Source organism: Microcaecilia unicolor, chromosome 1 (assembly GCF_901765095.1).
Source record: "Microcaecilia unicolor chromosome 1, aMicUni1.1, whole genome shotgun sequence".
Classification (NCBI taxonomy): domain Eukaryota; kingdom Metazoa; phylum Chordata; class Amphibia; order Gymnophiona; family Siphonopidae; genus Microcaecilia; species Microcaecilia unicolor.
Genome location: NC_044031.1, coordinates 411,825,181 through 411,844,001, shown reverse-complemented (window position 1 = coordinate 411,844,001; position 18,821 = coordinate 411,825,181). Strand labels below are relative to the sequence as shown.

The 18,821-nt window shown below is 44.8% G+C and overlaps 1 protein-coding gene across 1 annotated transcript in view; it reads left to right on the top strand.

Annotated features, from left to right (window-relative positions):
* The window catches only part of CDKAL1 (CDK5 regulatory subunit associated protein 1 like 1), a 1,735,794-nt gene that overhangs the window by 1,474,190 nt on the left and 242,783 nt on the right, over window positions 1-18,821 (top strand). The window contains exon 12 of the mRNA XM_030211517.1: window positions 16,395-16,457. Within this exon, the coding sequence (XP_030067377.1) occupies window positions 16,395-16,457 (63 nt within the window). The remainder of the gene's footprint in view (window positions 1-16,394; window positions 16,458-18,821) is intronic.

Genomic DNA, 18,821 nt, shown 5'->3' with positions numbered 1-18,821 from the left:
ACCCCGGAGTGGGTTTTCGTCACAGTGGATGCCTCTTTGTGGGGCTGGGGAGCCCACTGCTTGGGAAGGACAGCGCAGGGGCTCTGGTCCCCTGCAGAGGCAGAGTGGTCTATCAACCTCCCGGAATTCAGAGCCATTCGGTTGGCGCCTTTGGAGTTTCTCCCGGGCCTGGCGCTGAAGCCAGTACGGGTCCTGTCGGACAATGCCACGGCTGTGGCCTATGTCAATCACCGGGGAGGTACCAGGAGCGCCCCTCTAGCCAAGGAGGCCATGAAGCTATGCCTGTGGGCGGAAGCAAACCTGGAACAGCTGTCGGCGGCCCACATTGCGGGAGTCATGAATATTGACCAGGCGTTCTTGGACATCACGAAGCGCTGGGGCCAGCCGAGCCTAGATTTGATGGCGTCTTCAGCCAATTGCCAAGTGCCGCGCTTTGTCAGCAGAGGACGGGACCCTCGATCTCTGGGAGTAGATGCTCTTCTCCCATAGTGGCCGACACAGGAGCTCCTCTTTGTGTTTCCGCCTTGGCCCATGTTGGGCAGGGTGCTAGGCCGTGTGGCAAAGCATCCGGGCCGGGTAATCCTGGTGAGTCCGGATTGGCCCAGACGTCCCTGGTATGCGGACTTGATCAGGCTCTCAGTGGTCGGACCTCTGCAGATGCCAGCGGAGCGGGGCCTGTTGCATCAGGGTCCCGTAGTGATGGAGGATCCCTCCCCCTTTGGTCTTACGGCCTGGCTATTGAGCGGCAGCATTGGAGCAAGCAGAGCTTCTCAGACAAGGTCATCGCCACTATGCTGAGAGCGAGGAAGCGCTCTACTTCTACTGCTTACGCCAGGGTTTGGCGTACCTTTGCATCGTGGTGTGAGGCAGGCTCACTTTCTCCCTTCACTGCTCCAATTTCATCAGTGTTGGCGTTCCTGCAAGAAGGTCTGGAAAAAGGCCTGTCGCTCAGTTCCCATAAGGTCCAGGTAGCGGCTCTTGCTTGCTTCAGGGGTCACCTGAAGGGTGTTTCCCTGGCATTGCAGCCAGATGTGGGGCGCTTTCTCAAGAGAGTTATTCACCTGCGCCCTTCTCTGCACGCAGTGGTACCTGCGTGGAATCTCAATCTGGTGCTAAGAGCCTTGCAGAAGCCGTCTTGTGAACCCTTGTCGAGGGCATCTCTGATAGAATTAACGTTGAAAGCAGTCTTTTGGTGGCTATCACTTCAGCCAGAAGAGTTTCCGAGCTCCAGGCGCTATCATGTCGAGAGCCCTTTCTGCAGTTCGCTGAGGCAGGAGTGTCTATTCGCACAGTGCCTTCCTTCCTGCCCAAGATTGGTCCTCGCTTCCATGTGAATCAGCAGCTCTGTCTACCCTCCTTTCGTAGGGAGGACTACCCAGAGGAGTACTCTGCTCTCAAATATTTAGATGTGAGATGAGTCATCATCAGATACTTGGAAGTGACCAATGATTCCGGAAGTCAGCTCATCTGTTTGTGCTGTTCGCAGGTCCTCGTAAGGGTCTGCAGGCTGCTAAGCCTACAGTGGCACGATGGGTCAAGGAACCCATTGCAGCAGCTTATGTGGCTGCAGGGAAGGTGCCGCCTATTCAGCTGAAGGCTCACTCCACTAGAGCTCAGGCGGCCTCGATGGCAGAGGCCGGGTCCGTCTCCTTGGAAGAGATTTGTAGGGTGGCAACTTGGGCATCGGCTCATACCTTCTTCAGACATTACCGCTTGACTGTGGCTGCTCGGGCGGAGGCCCGGTTTGGAGCTTCAGTGTTGCAGTCAGGGATTTCTGTGTCCCGCCCTGGGTGAGTACTGCTTTGGTACATCCCACCAGTCTATGGATTGATCAGCATGATGATATGGAAGGTAAAATTATGTATCATACCTAATAATTTTCTTTCCATTAATCATAGCTGATCAATCCATAGCCCCTCCCAGATATCTGTACTGTTTATATTCTGGTTGCATTTCAGGTTCAAATTTAGTCTTCAGTTCCTGTTCAGGAGGACTTCGTGTTCAAGTTTTTTCAATTGGATTCTTCAGGAGTTGAGACGATTTTGTGTTACAGTGAGCTGCTGCATTCCTCTCCCCTCCGTTTTACGGGGCTGGATTGAGACCTAAATTCTGCCGGTGCTCCCTCCCGCTTCGTGCGGCTGTAGGGCAGCTTTGTACCCCTCCCGCTTCGGCGGTGTTAGGGTCAGTCAGCTCCTCCCGCGATTGCAGTTGCAGGATAAGCCAGATCCCCCCGCATCGGCAGGTGTGGTGTCCCTCCCCCGCTCCGCGGGGATGAGCTGGACAGATTCCCCTCCCCCACTTGTGTGGGGATGAGCTGGGTTAACTCCCCTCCCCCGTTTCGGCGGTGGTGAGCTGGGCAGGGCAGCTTTGTACCTCTCCCGCTTCGGCGGTGTTAGTCAGCTCCTTCCGCGGTTGCGGTTGCAGGTTAAGCCAGATCCCTCCACATCGGCGGGTGTGGTGTCCCTCTCCCACTCCGCGGGGATGAGCTGGACGGATTCCCCTCCCCCACTTGTGTGGGGATGAGCTGGGTTAATTTCCCTCCCCCGTTTCGGCGGTGGTGAGCTGGGCAGAGTGTCCCTTTGTGGGTGTAATTCTCTAAGTGCTGAGTCCTGCGGATGGAGCTTTGATATCGACATACTGAGGAGTTTCTGGCAACACATGACCAGATATAGGGAGGCAAAAGGATTGCTCTCTATCTCCACCTGCTGGTAGATGGACACAACCCACCAGTCTATGGATTGATCAGCTATGATTAAAGGAAAGAAAATTATCAGGTATGATACATAATTTTACCTTTTCTGTTAATCTTTCCTCCTTATCATTTGACACGCATCAGGGCATCATCATACACAGCTTCCAGAAATTTCTTTCTCGTCATCCATATTTTGCCCCCTTGGGTTGGTCAAGTGCTACAGCAACCTCCTGAACTGAGAATGTGGGATGCAGCTCTCTATAGAGCTACAGGCTCTCACTCAGACCTGAAGCATTATTTTCTTCATTTCTCTAGAGTCTATACTACTTCAGTACTGGTCCAGGCTTACAAAACAGGAGCCATTGCTGAAAATTATACAAAGCCTGTCATGTATCCGAGGAAAGCCGTAAAATGTGTGTAGAGGTTTGTTTGTTTTTATGGAGGGTGTCAACAGATTATTTGTTCTTAAGTTAACTTAAAGTGCTCCTTTGCTTTTGAAAGTTGTGGTAAGTGACTGCAAAGTTCCAGAAGGTTCTTTAAGGTACTAATACCATCAAAGAATCAGATGTTCATTGTTAGTACCTGCAGAGTTCATTCTATGTTCTCACCTATGTTTTATACTGCAGTAACGGAGAGGCTGATATACTAAGGTAGACAATGTAAACATGTGCTGAATTGGCCAATAATGAGCACTGTTCCATTGGAAAAGTGTTTTCAGTGTTGCTGTTTCAACATATGTTGTTTTGCATTTGTAAACATCTACATAGATAGCACCTACCGTATAGAATTGGCCCCTAACATTTACACACATTTTACAGGTAGGTGTGCATGTGGGTGAACTTTTGCCAGATCATCAATGGGAAGCATTTATGTGTGTATCTTACAGAATACTTTGCATGTGTATCAGTGCCACTTAGGTGCACATGCTTACACTAGCTCTGTGTCTGGTGGGCCACAGGAACCATTTCCTCACCAAAATTTCAAGACAAGCCCAGCCCACCAGCTACTGTGCACTAGATATCCACCTAAGACAGCAGTGGGAAAGAGGCAAGAGGCAGGAGTGATGCCTCTTACTTGTACTTCACTTCTTCTGCCACTGCCCTTCCCCTTCTGGAGGCAAGAGCAAAGTGGATTCATTTCTGATGCAGGCCTATAATAAGAACAGGTCTGAACTCATGAGGTGTTGCTTCCCCCCAACCCCCTCCTGAGAGGAACTCCTGCATTGAAGGGTGGTGGAACACAATAATACCCGAGCACAGGCCTGTGCTGAATCCACTTTGCACTTCAGCTCTGGAAGGGTGAGGGCAGTAGCGGCAGTGAGCTTAGTAAGTGAAAAAGAAATGAGGGAGATGCTGGATACACAGAGAAGGGAATGGAAGATACTGGACTGTTGAGGGAGGTGGAAGAGAGGGAAAAGTGAGAGGCTGGACTGTTGGGGGGCAGTAGAGAGAGAAAATGGAAAGGCTGAACTGTTGAGGTGGTAGGGAGGGAAAAGAGAGATGCTGGACAATTGATGGGGAAGCAAGGGAACAGGAAGATGCTAGACTTTTGAGGGGTAGGGGAGGAAAAGATTGTGATCCCAGTATAGAAAACAAAAAGGACACTAAAAATCTGTGCTCCGAGTTTGGGACGGGGCTTAGGATGGAGCTGGAGGTGGAACTTGGCCCTACCAACCAAAGAGGCGTTCTGCTATTCCCGGTCTTTCCTTTATAGAATAGGTACCTGTATATAGATGCCCTTATAGAATTACACCCATATAATTCACCGTAAGTCCATTATTGCATGCTAACAGTTAACTAATGATTACCATATTCAGCTACATGGCTTTATGAATCAGTTCCTTACTTATGTTTGCATAGCCATAGGTAGGGAAATTTTATAAAAGATTCCAAAGGCAGTTATACACATATAAAAGGCCTATTATAAACAGTGTAAAGGTGTGTTCCCTAACAAGACAGCAAACACTTTTATGCAACATATATATAGATTTATTCAGGGGAGAAGTTTAAGCAGAGTCATGAAGTATGCATGTAGGTTATAAATATGCATTTGCATGTGTCTTTTAGCCTCATACATTTACACTAGCTCTTGAGCAGGAGGAAATGTACATGGCTGCACAGTAGTCATGATTTCAGCTGCTGTTTTATCAAGACACATAGAGGGGCATAATCGAAAGGGACGCCCAAGTTTTCCTGTGGACGTCCTCGAAGGATGGCTCCAGCAAGGGGCTGGGAAACCTGTATTATCGAAACAAGATGGGCGTCCATCTTTCGTTTCGATAATACGGTCGAGGACGCCCAAATCAGCAAATTTAGGTCGACCTTAGAGATGGTCGTCCCCAGGACTTGGTCGTTTCTGATTTTCAGCGATAATGGAAAGCGAGGACTCCCATCTTAGAAACGACCAAATCCAAGCCATTTGGTTGTGGGAGGAGCCAGCATTCGTAGTGCACTGGTCCCCCTGACATGCCGGGACACTGCAGTGGACTTAACAAATTGCTCCCAAGTACATAGCTCCCTTACCTTCAGCCAGATGCAGTAACAACGGAAAAAGCACTTCCCTTACCGATCCCTTAGCAATTCGGAAAGGAATGGGCATGCATGAAGGAAATCACATGCAAATGAGCTGCTCACTGTTAGCTCATTTGCGCACAATTTCCTTCCTAAGGAGAGGAAGCCAGTGCAGAGCAGCCAAGCATTATGTGTGGCTGCTCTGCGCATGCCAAAGACGGCTTCATACATGCACACAAGCTGCATGTATAATAGCCGTCTACAACCTTAAATAAATTGCCATCTATAACCTTAGAAAAACACAAGTCCAGGTGAAAATGTCCAAGTGCTCGTCAGGGACGCCTTTTTTTTTTTTTTTAGAGTATGGGTGAAGGACGTCCTTCACTATGCTTCCGTCCCTGTGACGGCAGTTGAGGACGTCCAAAATGTGGATGTTTCTGTGAGAAGGATGTCCATGCCTTTGCTATGCCTCCGACATCCCCTTTATTTATTTGGATTTTGGATCACAAGTAGCAGCAGTGGGATTTGAACCGGCCATCTCTGGATTGCAAGACCAGTGCTCTAACCACTAGGCCACTCCTCCACTCCACTCCCTTGAAATTTGGCCATCCCAGTGGGGGGAGGGCAGTTCAGGATGTCCAAAATGGTTGAAAGAAGGACGTCCACGCCTTCGCTGTACCTCCGCTGACACACACATAACTCTCCCCCCCCCCCAAGGGACCTGCATACTGCTGCGATTGACCTGAGTATGACATTTTTCAGGCTTGCAAAAAAAGTTTTTAAAGTTTTTTTTCAGGGTGGGAGGGGGTTAGTCACCACTGGGGGAGTCAGGGGAGGTGATCCCCGATTCCCTCCAGTGGTCATCTGATCAGTTCAGGCACCTTTTTGAGGCTTAATGGATCAAGTAAAGTTGCCCAAGTGCTCCTCAGGGACGCCCTTCTTTTTTCCATTATCACTCGAGGACGCCCATCTGTTAGGCACGCCCCAGTCCCGCCTTCGCTATGCCTCCGACATGCCCCCGTGAACTTTGGTCGTCCCCGCGACGGGAAGCAGTTGAGGATGCCCAAAATCGGCTTTCGATTATGCCAAATTGGGCGACCCTGAGAGAAGGACGCCCATCTCCCGATTTGTGTCGAAAGATGGGCGCCCTTCTCTTTCGAAAATAAGCCTGATAGGCACCTAGGAGTGGCCTCCCAACCTAGGCATCCAGTTATAAAATTAATGTCAGACTCTGTTAAAATGTGTGAATCTCCATACACCGAAATGTGTGGTTTTGTTTTCTGGAGTTTGTTTACTTCAAACTCGGGTGCATTTGATTGACATGGACTGGTATTGTGTTTTAACTCACAGCAGTGCATTGTACCACTGTTTACTACATTGACCTTTGAATATGTGTGCCATGGGTTTTGTTTCTATTTTCTATCTGCCAAAGGCTCATTTATGGTTCTCTTAACGGGCACATTAAAGATGAGTGTATGTGTGACCAGATTAAAACATTTATAATTTTCTTATTTGCCTTCTTAGGGGTTCCAGCTCAATCATAATGGTCTATGTTGGGCTATAGCACAATTTAGTCACCCAGCTATCACAGTAGTGATCAGTACCACAGTTCCTCCAGTAAATTTGTCCTCTATCTGTGAACACACTATCCCAGCCAGCTTGAAGAACAAAACATAACCCAGGAATTGAATTACCTAGTGTACCCAAATGTAATTCACCTAGAACTGCTACTGAAAAGTTGTGCACTAAATCAAAAGAAAGCTTTAGCTTTCTTGGTGGAGGGAGCATGACAATTGGAATAAAAACAGCTCAAATGCTTAGGGAGTAAATGTGGCATCTCCTGTTTAATAAAATACAATACAATTTTAGCATTTCACTTTTTGGATCTGTCTACTTAACCTTGTGTCTGTCCTTTATAATCTTTCTTTAAAATAGAAAAAAACAGTGCATTGTATCTGCATAATCTCTATATATAAAAGGCACCACCAACGTTCTATGAAGCCTCCAGCCGGAAGTGTGAAGGGGGAGAGATATCCGGTTTCCCCATGAGTGTCTGCCCCGCCCTCGCTCTCTCTGTAACACAAACAGTGAAGGAAAAAACACAGCAAAGCACGAAATCAAATCGCTCTCTCTGTAACAGTGAAGGACTCGGAGGGGAGAAGAGGGCACAGGGCAGGGAGTGGGACACACACACTCCCACATGCACACAGAAGAAAACCTTGCTAGCCCCCGTTTCATTTGCATCAGAAACGGGGCTTTTTTACTAGTAAATATTATTTTGGTATCTTTGTAGATCCCTAAACCAGGATACTTAATAGATACCTGTACAGTTTGCCCTTGTCTAGACAGCTTACAGGAAGGTGAGCTAATAGGAGAGAACGTGACTTGTCTAAGGTTATAAGGAATGCCCATCCCAGGAGCAGAATTTGAACTCAGGTCTCCTTTACTTGAACTGCTGGAGCTATCCTTGTTCTCCATTCAATAAGAATAGCAAATATTTAAATCTGTCATCATTTACTATGTTACTATGTTAAAGCCATCCATGGAGTAAGCTATGTCATTTCCTTATGTTTGGATTTTTTTTTCATAATTTGCCTTGCAATTTGCAAGCTTCAATTAGCCATCCTCCGTATCTCTACATTTTGGAGTAGAGGTCACACAACATTAGCCTGGTTATAGAATAAAAGTAGAAGACTCCCATGCCCGGAAAGAAGTAGCTCTGACAGGATGATCAGAAGCTCATAGCCAGCAAGTAGCAACAGGTTAGAGAAGTCGCATCAGGATAGGAAGGATAAAGCTGTCTCCTTCACGATCCCTCCTGTTTTCAAAACAATATATCATTTTTTTCTTCTTGGCATGATGCTTCTGTTAGTACGCTCCTGGTTTGTGTGTGTGTGGAATAAGCACCCTCTTAATTTCCCAGTTACTTAACGCCGAAAAACAAACACTTCTGTCCTGAACGCTGGGCAGAGAGTTCAGCACAGAGCACTGATACATGGGTGCAGGACTTCCTTCTGCTGTTGACTCTCTGTATAACTTTATGTTCGTTCTTTGACTCAGTTTGCCCAAATAATGTTTTTCCTTCTCCATATATGCAGATTAAGCATCAGACATGTGCTAGCAGTTCATCTACCCAAAGATGGCTGCACGTATGTTTCTAAAGTAATAAAATATAGTTTGCAGTCCTACAAATCTTAATTATGTTTTATTATTTCTGGATGCTGTTACTTGAGGGCAGAAGGTAGCTGAGAGGAGAATTTATTGTCCCACCACAAGGTACACAGCGGGGAGAACAGACCTCCTAAAAACCACTTATGTGAACAGAGGGCTTGTATGGCCTTTAGTAAAGCAAACTCTTTTCATATGTGACCTTTACCAATGTTGCACATGGCTTCGCTGCAGCAAATTATACTGTAACATCAGTCCTGTGTATGGCTTGCTTGGGAGCAAATGAGCTGTAGGCTTTTAAGTGACATAAATGACAGATTATATTATTATAATTTTCATTGGTAGTTCTTTCTATAAATATATCCGGTTGCTTAACCACATGCTTCATACTCATCAGCTAGGCTTCAGAGCATTTTTTCATATATTACACTGTCCTCCGCTATTCAAGTATGTGCTTTTGTGTATATCTTTGAAACCCCTAAAAGTAATGTCATGTCAGTTGAGCTACATGTTTTTATGCAAAGGTTTCTTCTTTTTTTTTTTTCTTTATTAGAAGTCTCCATTTTGTGAAGGTCTTTGCTGTCAGAACTTTGTTTTGGAGAGAACCAGAACACCTTAATTCATCTCACATTGGTGTTGTCTAGAATTTCTTACAGATTACTAAAAAAAGCACAATCTTGACATGAATAGCTTGAAAAAGATGTTATAGCCCATTATTCTGACCCCTTCTCTGGAATCATGAAGGACATAAGGAAGGTGAGGCAATGAATTGCCATAGACTTGCCATAGATACCAGGCTGTAAATCAGAGAAAGGCTGTACACCAGTTATTTGACTCATCTCAGTAGAGATAAGTTTCAGTTACACATCAGTGTATGATGTGGTGTAATTTCCAAGAACCCCTATCACTGAAGAGTAGATTGATGTAGAAGAATGAACACTAAATGGTTGTGCATGTGAAGGGCCTTCCTCCTCTGCCCTTTAGACCCAAAAATACACAAATTGTTTTCTATCCTTACAAAATCTGCCTCTTCAAACCAGAAGGTTCTCTGTGGACCAGCTACAGTAATATAAACATAAGGGGTAAAACTCCCAGGTAATTGTGAATGAAAGTTTATGGCTCTTTAGCCCAGCCAAGAACTGTTTCAGTGGAGCTGGAAGCTTAAAGGACTAAGAGGTAATTGCCAAGTTAAAATATATTCAGTTTGGCCTGGCTGTGCATCTTCAGACCGCATATACTGTTACTGAGATTTACCTGAGAATTCTGTTCACAAACTGTTCTTAGCAAGGAGAAATTATTTTTGGCAGCTTCCATAATAGGTTCTGTTTTTGTTTGAAGAAGAAAAGTAACCTGAAGCATAAAGCAAGGTGGAAGCGCCCTGCTAATGAGGAAATTCCCGTAACAGTTACTTCTTAAGATTACTGCAGGTGAGGTTTTGCCCTGGAGGTACTGCTTTTGCTGCTGTTAACCCATCAGTGACACAAGTCACTGCTCCATTCACCAGTCTCTGATATACCAAGTAACACACATTTGGCCCTGTTCTTCAGCCCACAAGCTATGGGGGCCCTCCTCTCATGCATTTTGAGCTGTCCCCACCTCACTTCCCTTTGCTATGGCCTCCCCATTGTAGTGCTACTCCTCCATCCCTACGGTGGCGCTTTTTTTTAGCCAGGCTGTGGCAGCAAGAAGGACAGTGCTAAGAGAAACTTTAAACATCCTGTAAAGACTTCCAGCACTTGCGCTGAGCAAGTCCCTACCATGTCCCATCCTCAGAACAGCAGGAAGTATTCAAGTGGTGGTTGGGCGGAAGGGGTTTGGTTACAGATGCTGAAAGAAGCTTCTGAGCACAGGTGCTTGGAAGCCTCTGTGGGGCCCTTAATATTTCTTTTAGCACTGTCCTTGCTGCCATGGTCTGGCTAGGTAAATGAGCCACTGAGGGGAGAAAAAGGCAGAGATGCTGAACTAATCAGAGGATGATGAAATAGAGGTAAAGATGTTGGACTAGAAGGAGGAGGGGAGATGAGAGAGATGCTGGACTGGAAGGAAGAGAAGAGATGTGAAGTGATGAACTGGATGGGGAAAAGTGAAAGAGGCAGAGATAATGGATGGGTCATAGGGAAGTGGACAGAGAGATGGAGATGCTGAACTGGAAGGAAAGAGAGAAGTGGAGGTGCTGAACTGCAAGAGGAGAAGAGAGGGAGTGGCTGAAAGAAGGAAATAAGATGCTGATAAAAGAGTGAAATGAAAAATAGGAGGGCCAAGGAAAGGGTGGGGTGGGAAGGGATAGGAGAAGGAGATGGAAAGTTAACAGGTAGGTGAAAAGTAAAAAGAGGAAAAGTGAGAACTGTAAATTTAGAAGCAAGCTGAATTTTGAGTGGATAGAGAAGCAGAAAAGAATGAAATTAAGAAAAAATGCTAAAAGAGAAGGGTCAACATCAGACAGATGTGGGGGAAGAATGGAAGAAGAGAGGGAAAGAAAGGAGAAATAGCAAATAGACAACAGGACCTGGAAAGAGAGCTAGGAAAAAGCTGAAAAGAAAAACTGGGACCAAAGTGAATGGAAAAATAAAATGCTTACACAACAAAGTATTTTATTTTGAATTTATTAATTGAAATATGTCAGCTCTGATGTATTTGTATTTTGCTCAGTACATATGGAAATGCGTTTCAGTTTCTCCAGTGTTGCTGTACATGCACAGTTTGACTCGAAGTTTCCAGTTGTTTTTTTGATCTGTGGTCCCTTTTTCATATTTGTTGAGTCTGTATGTTTTGCAGGTGTGACTAAGATGCAGTGCTCTGGAAGCATGTAATTTCTGTGTGGAAATCTGTAGCAGGCATGTTTGCTTTGTTTTCTCACTAACCCCCCTGTTTACGAAGCCACAATGCAAAGTGAATAGGCTGTGTTGACATAACCGCACCAGCAGCCGTTAGTGCGGCTTTGCAAACTGGGGGGGGGGGGGGGGGAGTGGTGTATTGGTGTTTTAAGGCCTGGTGTAATATTTCCGTGCTGCCTTTTTACAGGTAAGGTTGTTGCTTTTTGAGTCCTAGGAGTTAGTGCTGTTATAGTATGGTAAGGCTCTGAGTGTATTTTTGCACAGGTTTCTGGATTAGTGTTTGACAGTGGAGGAAATTGTGTGTTGACCTTATTGAGGTGATATGAAAACTTTAATATAAAGTTAGTTTGTCATAGCATCAGACATGGTTTTAGAACATTTTGAAGGACCTGATGTGTGTTGAGGTAGTTGTCTTCATAGCAGACTTGTGCCTGATCAGGTTTAAATAAACCTCTTGAGGGATCTTTAAATATAGTTGTCTGGTTCAGTAGGTTTGTATGGTTGCAGATATTTATTTTTAAGTGAATGTGAAGGTATTATTTCTCAGTAAGAAATAGCCATCAGCCCTTCCTTGGACCTCACCACCATGAGAAAAACCTCACTCATTGGGGTGATAAATATCACTCTTTGGATGGACCACCCTTGGAATCTTTGTTATCTTCATGGAATAAGCCTTGAGGAAGGCAAAAGATTACAGATCCACAGGACCTGCTTTTAGCAGTTTGTGTCGCTATGAGGCTGCTACACTACTCAGTGGAGACTCCTGCAAATACGGCTTCCTGAACTAAAACAAGTCGAAAACATGCTGGGCTTTTTCGTGTGTTTAGAGCACAAATCCCTGTTTAGCAAATGTTTTTGAAAATATTTTTTTTGTGTTACATTTGTACCCCGCACTTTCCCACTCATGGCAGGCTCTATGCGGCGGGCAATGGAGGGTTAAGTGACTTGCCCAGAGTCACAAGGAGCTGCCTGCGCCGGGAATCGAACTCAGTTCCTCAGGACCAATTTGCAATCATAAAATTTTGCTGGAGATTACAACTGCAGTGCTGGAGATTTAAGGCCAATGAGTGAGGTTTTTTTTGCAGGCCCCAGCCATGTCTAAAACTAGTTCTGGCAGATGCACATTCCAAAAACTGACACATTCCAATCCAATAAATAGAAAATGAAATTCATTTTCTACCTTTGTTGTCTGGTCATTTTATTTTTCTTATTGTGTTGGTCCCGGTCTCTGGTTTCAGCTTTCCTCTTTCTTCTCTTAACTATCTGGCCAGTGTCTCCTTGTCCATTTGACACTTCTTTTCTGTCCATGTCCATCATCCATTTTCTCTCTGCATCCCTATCTATGTGACCCAGCATCACCCCTGTCTTCCTGCCATGTTGAACATCTTCCAGCTCTGTGTCCCTATTATTGGTCTGTCCAACATAACTGTTCTGTGTCCCTACTCCCCCCACCCCCGTGTCAACATCTCTATCTCTTCCTTCCTTCTTGTTTCCCTCTCCTGACCAGCATCTCTCCCTCTCTCTTCCCTCCCACACCCTCCAGGGGTCCTGCAAGTGTTTCTCTGTCTTCTCTCATTCCTGCTCTATCTCTTCTTTGCAGGATCAGAACCTCTCCCTCTTCTTCCTTTCCCCGTAGGTCCTGGCACCTCTATTTTTCCTTCTCCTCCCCAAAGTCCAGCACCGCTTTCTCTCTATATATACCCTCTTTCTTCCTCACCCCCTCATTGGATCTCTGACTTCCCTATCTGACCTCCTGTCCAGCACCACTCTCCCTCTCTGCCCCCCATGCAGAACCTCTCTCCCTGCTTGGCCCCCCCGATACAGCACCTCTCTCCCTCCTTGACCCACATAGGCTACTCTTCTCTCTGACCTTGCCCCACCCCCCCATGCAGCACCTCTGTCCCTCTTTGAACCCCTTGCAACATCTCTCTCCCTCTTTGCTCCTCTCCCCCTGCAGTTCTGTATCTCTCTTTCTTTCCTCTTTTTTCCATGGTTGCCAGCAGTGTCAACAATAGCTGGCTTCTTCACCCAATCTCAGGGGCCTTCCTTTAGCCACGTCCCTCCCTTTCTGAAGCAGAATCCTATGGCTGAAGGAATGTTCCCAGGATTGGTTGAAGCAGCCTGCTATTGCTGACAAGAAGAGAAGAGAATTACAGCTGGAGAGAGCTAATTCGTGAGTTTGGGCCCAAATGTGTGTTTCACATGCTTGAATGCATGTGACTTGGCATGTCTGCTACTGAACATACGTTATAAAAGTCCTCCATGAATGAACCGTAATGTAGAAGCTGGTGTTCTTCCCCATGTCTGTCTTTTTGAAAGTGCTTCTCATGTGCCAACCCCTCTGTTCTAATGGAAGAAAAGACCAGAGAATACCTAAAAGTTACATTACTCTAGCAATAATCTTACCATTCATGTCCTTCCTGATCTTTTAAAAGGGTCAAGGAAAGATTGATTGCCCTAACAGGATATTGTTAATCTCTATACACAGCTGAAAGATCACGTCGCATATTACATGCCTAGCCAGACTGTCACCATCTGTAAAAGATGTCTTTATCAACACGTGTGCATTTGTCAGAGAAGAAATGATTTGGATTGCTGAAATTTTGTATATCAGTAGCTTTTTCAGATTGTAATAAAGGGATTGAACTTGACATCAGTAATATCAGAAATAGGCATATAGATAGCTGGGTGGCTGGTGGGCGTGAGGATTGCCTGGTGACTTACCTGCCTGATGCGAAGGTGGCGGACTTCATGCGTCACCTAGGTAGGAGGAACCGGCTGTCTTGGTACATGTGGGTACCAGTGGCATAGGAAAATGTGGGAGAGAGGTTCTGGAAGCCAAATTTAGGCTATTAGAAAGCTCAAATCCAGATCCTCTAGGGTAGCATTTTCTGAAATGCTACCCGTTCCACGTGCAGGGCCCAAGAGACAGGCAGAGCTCCGGAGTCTCAATGCGTGGATGAGATGATGGTGCAGGGAGGAGGGTTTTAGATTTGTTAGGAACTGGGCAACATTCTGGGGAAGGGGGAGCCTATTCCGAAAGGATGGGCTCCACCTTAACCAGGGTGGGACCAGGCTGCTGACATCGGCATTTAAAAAGGAGAGCAGCTTTTTAAACTAGAAATGGGGGGAAAGCCGACAGTCGCTCAAAAGCACATGGTTCGGGATAAGGGCTCACATTTACCACCACAAGTGTAACAGGTGGGGGGGATGGGCCTGGGTCCGCCTCCAATCGGTTCAAAACTCTGCTGCCCGTCTCGTCTTCCGCCAGGGTCGCTTTACTCATACTACCCCTCTCCTCAAATCTCTTCACTGGCTCCCTATCCGTTTTCGTATCCTGTTCAAACTTCTTCTACTAACCTATAAATGTACTCACTCTGCTGCTCCCCACCACTCGCCTCCACCTACCCTCCTCTCCTCCTTCCTGTACACATTAATTGACTTGATTTGCTTACTTTATTTTTTGTCTATTAGATTGTAAGCTCTTTGAGCAGGGACTGTCTTTCTTCTATGTGCAGCGCTGCGTACGCCTTGTAGCGCTATAGAAATGCTAAATAGTAGTAGTAGTAGTAGTAAGTGCACTGCATCTACTAAAAACTGCTCCAGGGACCTGCATACTGCTGTGATGGAGCTAGGTATGACATTTGAGGCTGGCATAGAGGCTGGAAAAAATGTTTAAAAAATGTTTTTGGTTGGGAGGGGGTTGGTGACCACTGGGGGAGTAGGGGAGGTCATCCCTGATTCCCTCCGGTGGTCATCTGGTCAGTATGGGCACCTTTTCGAGGCTTGTTCATGAAAAAAATGGGACTAAGTAAAGTCAGCCAAATGCTCATCAGGGACGCCCTTCTTTTTTCCATTATCAGCCAAGGACGCCCATCTCTTAACCATGCCTCTGTTCCACCTTCGCTACGCTGCCGACACGCCCCCGTGAACTTTGGCCATTCCCGCGATGGAAAGCAGTTGAGGACGCCCAAAATCGGCTTTCGATTGAGCCGATTTGGACGGCCCTGAGAGAAGGATGCCCATCTCCCGATTTGTGTCAAAAGATGGGCGCCTTTCTCTTTCGATTATGCCCCTGAAAGTTATTCAAAGTCATTAAATCACGGGAGGATTGTGAAAAATTACAAGAGGACCTTACGAGACTTGGCATTTAAATGGCAGATGACGTTTAATGTGAGCAAGTGCAAAGTGATGTATGTGGGAAAGAGGAACCCGAATTATAGCTACGTCATGCAAGGTTCCACTTAGGAGTCACAGACCAAGAAAGGGATCTAGGTGTCACCGTTGATGATACGTTGAAACCTTCTGCTCAGTGTGCTGCTGTGGCTAAGAAAGCAAATAGAATGTTAGGTATTATTAGGAATGGAAAACAAAAATGAGGATGTTATAATGTCTTTGTATTGCTCCATGGTGCGACCGCACCTTGAATATTGAGTTCAATTCTGGTCGCCGCATCTCAAAAAAGATATAGTGGAATTAGAAAAGATGCAGAGAAGGGTGACGAAAATGATAAAGGGGATGGGACGACTTCCCTATGAGGAAAGGCTAAAGCGGCTAGGGCTCTACAGCTTGGAGAAAAGGCGGCTGAGGGGAGATATGATAGAGCTCTATAAAATAATGAGTGCAGTGGAACGGGTTGATGTGAAGCGTCTGTTTAGGCTTTCCAAAAATACTAGGACTAGGGGGCATGCGATGAAGCTAGAATGTCGTAAATTTAAAACAAATCGGAGAACATTTTTCTTCACTCAGCGTGTAATTAAACTCTGGAATTCGTTGCCAGAAAATGTGGTAAAGGCGGTTAGCTTAGTGGAGTTTAAAAAAGGTTTGGATGGCTTCCTAAAGGAAAAGTCCATAGACCGTTATTAAATGGACTTGGGGAAAATCCACTATTTCTCGGATAAGCAGTATAAAATGTTTTGTACGTTTTTGGGATCTTGCCAGGTATTTGTGACCTGGATTGGCCACTGTTGGAAACAGGATGCTGGACTTGATGGACCTTTGGTCTTTCCCAGTATGGCAATACTTATGTACTTATTAGAAATTATTTAGTTTTAATCTGTTACGATTCAAATATTACTCCACTGATACACTGTTATTAAATCTTTAGACTGTCAGTGCTGAATTTTTTTTACTTGTGCTTCTTTCCTTTTGTCTGCACTCATTAATTGTACGTTTCTTCTTACCCTTTAGAAAAAGCGGCGAACTAAGGAACTGTCCCAGCTATTTCATTCATACAACCCATACAACCACAAGGTAAGGAAGAACTTACAAGCTAAATTGGATGGTGTTCCTTTTTTGTGCGAGCATGAATAAAAATGATGAACATGTTTAGCTTGGCTGTTCCTGCTTTGATTGTATCATTTTACCGAATACATAATGTCTTTGTAGCACAACTCGAAGTTGTGGAGAGGAAAGCAGCGGTGTGCTTTTCGCTACTGTCATAGACATTCAGGAAATCTGTTGATGGCTGTAGGAGTGAAAAAGTTTCCACGATGTCTTGGTGTCAGAATACTTTGATTAGTCCCCTTATGTTACAGTGTTTTTTCAGCTGGCCTGGGAAAGGGGATGGTTATCAGTAGTATGTTTCAGAATAGGTTTAAGTTTTAAATAGCTATTTGTTTCCATTGGATTTGAACTCTTCCTGGCTCATTGTATGTGTGCTCTTGAAACTCAGCTCCCAGTCCTTGTTCTGTATTAGATTACATTGGCGGATGTTTGGGAGAAAAGGTTGAAGGGTCAGATCTGTTCAAAAGGATATTACAAAGGTGTGGAGGAGTAGACTAGAGCAAAGGGTTAAGAACCAGGGAAGCCAGGATTTAAATTCTGTTTTTCCCACTGATTCTCCTTGTGGCCTTGGGCAATTCACTTCACCCTCCACTGCCCCAGGTACAACCTTAAGGCTATGTTTACAAACCTGTATGAACAGACCCTATTATATTGTATATGAGGCCTGTTAATAATAATTTGCATTGAATTCAAATTAATGGGTGTCAGTGTATTAACACAGGTTAGTAAATGTAGCCTTTAGATTGTTAGCCCTCAAGAGATGGAGAAATGCCTACCATACTGGAATTTGTAACTCACCTTGAGCTCTGATTTTAAAAAGTGAATCATGAAATTTAAAATCCAAATTAAAATATTGTAACAAAATTCTGTTCACATTTGTAAATTTTTTTTTTTTTTTTAAGAAAGAGTGTCAGATGAGATTCTGTTGCTTAGGCTGATGGAGATTGGGGATGCAGTAAAACCCCTTTCTACAAAATCTGCTGGTTTTCATTGATTTTGGAAGCAGAAGGAAGCCCGTGAAAGCTCTTAAATGCTGGTCATGAGAAACAGCAGACCCAAGCGAAAGCACACGTTGGCGTGTTTTCCTGCATGTAAAAATTTAAAGCGTCCAAGCTAAAAAAAAAAATTTAAAATACCCAAAGTGAAAACACATATTGATGCCTGTTTCCTGCATCTAAATATAAGCGTCCAAGCTAGAAAAAAATTTAAAAATGCTTATATTTAGGCAAAACAGAAGCCAATGTGTGCTTCATGTTTGTGTTTTAAAAGGCGCATTCACACAGGAGCTGAGCTTACTGTGGAACTCTTCTGCGCATGCACCAAAGCACAATCCTCCCACTGAACTCCCTAATGTTCAACGCTATGAGTGCGCCTATATTTGTATCCCATTAGTTCCGTTGAGCATTAGAACGCTGTTCTTCTGTGCTGAAGGTATTTTTACAGCGCTGTTCGGAACATCACCAGAGTTTTGATCATGGGTCCTTGGTGTCTCTTTAGACTAGGAATGGAAAAAATGCAATATGTAAGAAACACTTCTGAAATCAAGGAGCATGGACATTAAAGACAATGTTTCAGGAAGAAATAGTGCCAGTGGTATTAATTCTTTAAAGAGTATTGTTGATAAACATTGCTCAGCAAAGTATAAATTACAGAGCCATAATGTCTCAAATCCTGCAGAATGTACAGTTTGTGTTTGAGCATGGGGAACTCCATTCTTGGCTTAGAAAATGTACAGGTACAAAATTAGTTTGTGAGTTCCATGAATAATTATAATCGCATCCTGTGATTAAAACAACAGACTTTAAAGGCCTCGCATGTCTTGGAAACCCCAAATAAACCACTTATAAGCAAGGTTTTAGATTAAACTCCATTCTGAATATGTAATGACCGGTCTTGTTCAATACAATATGCATGATCTATAGTGAGTCTGAGGAAGGAGTCACTCTCCTGAGACGAAAATCTAGAAATGGGTGAAGGAAATACACTGAGGAGGTAATTTAGAAGTTTTATGCACTGTTTGCACATGTAAATCCCACTTCCATTACTACTACTACTACTACTATTTAGCATTTCTAAAGCGCTACAAGGCATATGCAGCGCTGCACAAACATAGAAGAAAGACAGTCCCTGCTCAAAGAGCTTACAATCTAATAGACAAAAAATAAATAAAGTAAGCAAATCAAATCAATTAATGTGAACGGGAAGGAAGAGAGGAGGGTAGGTGGAGGCGAGTGGTTACAAGTGGTTACGAGTCAAAAGCAATGTTAAAGAGGTGGGCTTTCAGTCTAGATTTAAAGGTGGCCAAGGATGGGGCAAGACGTAGGGGCTCAG